At 38.8% G+C, this 4,806-nt stretch overlaps 1 protein-coding gene across 1 annotated transcript; it reads right to left on the reverse strand.

The window, feature by feature from the left end:
- Positions 1-463: 463 nt before the first annotated feature.
- On the reverse strand, positions 464-3,203 carry LOC145503010 (protein rolling stone-like). The gene is made up of 2 exons (XM_081482432.1): positions 2,908-3,203; positions 464-1,216 (listed from the first exon to the last, which is right to left on the reverse strand). The coding sequence occupies exons 1-2, from the start codon at positions 2,980-2,982 to the stop codon at positions 464-466; spliced, it is 828 nt and encodes a 275-aa protein (XP_081338558.1). The 5' UTR covers positions 2,983-3,203.
- Positions 3,204-4,806: the final 1,603 nt, after the last annotated feature.

The following is a 4,806-nucleotide window of genomic DNA, read 5'->3' on the forward strand; positions in this document are numbered from 1 at the left end:
CATCATCGAGTCATTTCTTCGCATGTGATGGCGTGTCATGTCATGTCATGTAATGCCACATGCCATGTTATGCATTTGATGTCGTTTAATGTCACGTCACGTCATGTCATGTCACATGTCATGTCACGTCATTTCAAGTCATTATTAGGTCGTGTCATGTCATGTCATGTCGTTTAATGTCGTGCAATGTCTTTTCATGTCAATATTATTTCAGGTCAAGTTAAGTGACGTCATATCATGTTATGTCATGTGGTGTTATACGTTGTCTCATCATGTCATTTCTTCACATGTGATGACTTCTCATGTTATGTCATGTCATCTCATATAATGGCATATGTCATGTTATGCATTTAATGTGGTGTAATGTCATGTCACGTGTCATGTTGTCTTATTTCACGTCGTGTCATGTCATTTCATGTTATGTCTTCTGAGGTCACGTTACGTCATTTCACTTAGTGTCACTTCATGCTTTATACTTCCTGTGAAGATGATCTCGTAACTTGGTGATGCCAAATAAGATCAGATGCCAAACAGGCAAACCCACGAGGAGGGAAACGACAATCAGGCCTCCAACGATGGGCTTGAAGTTGTCGTAATCCAGCATTTCATATATGTAAGGATTTCCTTGATTATTGGTGCCACCAAGGAGCCAATAAATAACGGTGAAGGCGAGGTAAATGAGAATGTAAAGCAAGGCGTACAGGTAATGTAGGAGACGGACTGGGATGGCGCTCAGGCTCGTGTCAATCACCATGAAGACGGAATTGAGTGCGTGCTTTGTAATATTATTGGCATCTACTGGGTCATCACCTCGCATTATTTTCCAGTACCCCGCGGTTATAAACAAAGCCGTAGTTGCAGCAATGACATGTATAAACCACAGGAACTTGTGGTGACACTGCAAGGCATCTTTATCTCCGGCGTCGTCATGTTCCTTATCAACTGCGCCGTAGTTGTCAGGTTCCATTTCGATCTCCACCGTCTGTTCATCTGTAGTTAGAGTTGTCGTCTCGGTTTCCTTCTTCAGGTCTTTATAAAGGGCGATACAAGAGAGCGTTGTTGCAAAGACAAAGTAGATGTTCAATATAGTGTAAGACCAGTTGGTTAAGTAGATAAACAGCTTCGCTCCGAACAAGTGGATGTTATAAAACAGCCATGCAAGGTTGTAAGCCGTTACGATCAAGCGATACGCCACAAAAACCGGTAGAGTCAGCCACTGAAAAAGTTAGGGAAGAGTCAGTGTAAGTCAGTTACCCTTTGCTATCGCTACTTTTGGAAACTTGCTTCTTTTCATGGGGCGGGTGGGTTGCGGGAGTGTCGGTTACCTAACCTACAATTCCTAGGCCATAGCTAATGCACAAATAAATGTTTTGGATACAATTTTGTAAAAGTCATCGGCCTTCGCTTGATCAAAAGGATGACTTGTTGAACTGGAAAGATATCGGTTGCTCAAGATGAGAATAGGAGGAACGATACTGGCTTGGGAATGGTATAAACTACCTGTTGTGAGCCGTATTTACGTCGTGAGCTGCAATATATCTGTGATGAAGGGCGATAAATGTTGTCGTAAATTGTGATTCCTTCCTTGCTTTGCAAAAATTTGCCTATCGTAAATATCAATTAGTCACTCATTGTCACAATTTGTATCATAATACTCGACGACTTTGAAAAATTTGGATAACACCAGTCACGTTTGTAAATACGCACCCTATCGGGAATAGATCGTTTTCACCGTGACGCAATAAAAAAATAAATCAAAAACCATTTAGTGAAAAAAGCTGAGAAATTGTGATGTTATGGAAGATAATTAAATAAGACACTTCTCCAAGTTTTAGGCCTGTGCGTTTCTCCAAACTTCAGATATTTGTCTGAATGTTTCGCACAAATTTACAGAGCTCCAGTGTGTCAACGTCATGTTGGTAGGTGTAAATCCGTGGTACCGACCAATATGGCGGCCGGAAAATGGTGTAAACATCTGGAACTTACTTTGGCTATCTAGGCGACTGATTATCAGTGCTGAACATACAAGCATTTACATAAGTACTTTTCCTAAAGCTCGAACTTCTAAAACAGCTCAAAATCATGCGATAAGTATATATTTTTCAACAAACTCGATCGTGGCCTTGTTTCACGCACCTCCATAACCCCGAAATTCAAAATGCTCTGGTTTCCAAACGAAGCACGCTATTGAATTGTAAGATTGTATACAGATATAAATATACCGCCTCTTATGCCTGATGAGGATAAAAACTTTGTTGGCTCTTTAGTTTTGAATTTTAAAAAGTGATAACGTCACATTAAACTCGTTGCAGGAATTTACATGGATAGTGTCGTAAAGCCAAGACGCATTTCTCTAAGTGAAAATATTTCCAGAACTAGGTGCAAGTAAAGTACTATCGTATTAAAAATATATATTTTGCAATATATGCAACATTATTGAAATACTTGTGGTGCATAATCAGGGATCAAGGACACGTAAGCAGACTTTTGAATGTTTTACATAATGTTTTTCTCTGGATTTTTCTTTATTCCTATTTTCAGGTTTAATTTGAAGAATCTCTGTTTCTGATTAGCAATCGATCATTAGAAACTATCGCTCTCTTCAAGTTCCACAAACCACAGTAAACAACAGCATGGTTTTTCGAACCATTTTTAGCCTAAAGATTAACGTACAGTGGTTGCAGTATGGCCGTAAGTCACGCTAAAAGGAGCCAACATCTAGAAACCTATCTACTAATTGATTAGAGAAATAAAAACGGAAATAGAATGCGATATTTTAAACAAGAGGGTCTTTTTTCTGCGAAAGTCGTAGTCCCCTACCACGCCACTGACTTCCCAGGCCAGCATCATCTAGTCACACCCGTTTAACATACCATCAATTTAACATAACTTTAAAACGTAACTTACCCTAGAGTCGGTAAAATCACGGCGAACTGGATACCAGAAGGTAAAGTTTCTCAGACGAAACTCTCCTCGACACATCTTTGGAAGCTGTAGCTTTGTCAATCGCTTCGACTGTACGTGTGGCTCAAGGTATCAGTGTATTTACAATGTTTAACAATTATTGGCCGAAGGCGAAGTGAACATCGGTGAATATTCACCGAGACGAAGTCCAGGTGAATATTCACCGATGTTCACTGAGCCTGAGGCGAATAACTTTTTCAGTATAATTTTTAGTGGTGAATATCAAGGACTACAAAATAACGGACTAAAACATAAAACGCTAATTGTTCGTTTACATACACGTATGAACATCGATTGTAAATCAATTTACTCATCGACTTCGGCAGTAAAACAAACAAGCGAAACACTACGAAAAATAAATTCATCCGTTAACTTTGTTTTATCGTTGTTGACTTCATTCATAATTGTCAACATCGTCTAAAAATGAGTAGTTTAAGTTTGAAGAAAAATAAATTTCGGTCAATCGATCTGACCTGCTGGCGATCAACGTGACCACTGCGTTTACGATTCTTAAATGCCTTGAATATGAGTTCTTGAAAAGATTTTTGGTCCAAGGGCGACAGCAGTCAGTTTGAAAATTTTCCATCCTCTGAAATACTCTAGACTTTAAGTGACGTCTTTCGAATAGATGAAAATTTCATTCAGCAACTGTCCACCATGTTTACTTGCCGAGATGGGAAAGGTGGCGAGATTAGTGAGCAGGCCTCGAAAATGTTCTATTCAACGCCTAGCGCGGTAAATATAACGTCATTTAAGGAGTCGCTGAACCAATCAGATTGCTAGAAATCCTTTGTTCAGCTTTGAAATTATGCCAATTAACAATTATTCACCTCAGGCTTAGTGAACATTGGTGAATATTCACCGAAGTCGAGTTGAATATTCACCAATATTGACTGAGCCTGAAGCGAATAGTTGTTTTTGTAAAATTTTTCAGAGCTGAACAAAGAGGACTAAAGAATAACGGACTAAAACATAAAAACGCATTTGCAATTGCTCGTTTGCGTACACGTATGCAGCCGTAGTTTTAATAATAAGCTGACATGTACATCGATTGTGAATCAATAATATCATTTACTCATCGAATTCGGCAGTGAAACAAACAAGCGAAACACTACGAATAATAAATTCATCCGGTAACTTTGTTTGCTTTTATTTTGTTGAATTCATTCACAGTTGTCATCATCGTCTAAAAATGAATAGCCTTAGTTTGAAGAATGATAAATTTCGGCCAATCGATGGCCTGCGTTTCTTAAGTGGCAGTCCGCCTAACAGCGGTCTGGTGGAACTTCGGGTCAGAAAAAAGTTAGCGTTTTTATTTTGTGGAACGAAAGGACTTGGTGAGTATATAATAAAACTGGGTTGTTTTGTCAAATTACTTGCTTTTCATTTTCATCTTCAGCCATCAGAGGGGAGATTTAAGGCCGATTCAAGAGTCGAAATTTTCGAGTTTTCGGGTCGCAACGCTTCAAATCAAGTACGTAGTTTTCCCTATTGACGGTTCCTCAGTATTCAGGTACATTTGAACTGCTTTGCACCAATATTTCGTGAAAACTAGATAAATATTACATAGAGCAGGAAAAATCAAAGACACCTTACCGCGTCGCTAGTCAGAAAAAACCGAAAACTGATCTTGAAATGCAAGAATTAAGATCTCAAAAGCGGTACCTAAACTAAGGTCAAAATGGCATTTACAGCAAAAATTTGACCAATTGTAAATTATAATTTCAGGTGTCTGTCCGCTTATTCAAAATAAAAATTAGCCAATAAGCGCGCGAGATTTCATTATCCTCGAACCCAGGGTCAGTTAGTTTTGGGCGGGAGGAAATAAATCGGTCAAAAATT

This window comes from Orbicella franksi, chromosome 11 (genome assembly GCF_964199315.1).
Source record: "Orbicella franksi chromosome 11, jaOrbFran1.1, whole genome shotgun sequence".
Lineage (NCBI taxonomy): Eukaryota > Metazoa > Cnidaria > Anthozoa > Scleractinia > Merulinidae > Orbicella > Orbicella franksi.

What these genes read in the sequence shown, in the direction of transcription:
- LOC145503010 (XM_081482432.1), bottom strand. Translation starts at nt 2,982, where the DNA reads ATGTGTCGAGGAGAGTTTCGTCTGAGAAACTTTACCTTCTGGTATCCA. An exon ending in GTGATTTTACCGACTCTAGG is followed by an intron (nt 1,217 to 2,907) that starts GTAAGTTACGTT and finishes TAACTTTTTCAG; the next exon opens with TGGCTGACTCTACCGGTTTT.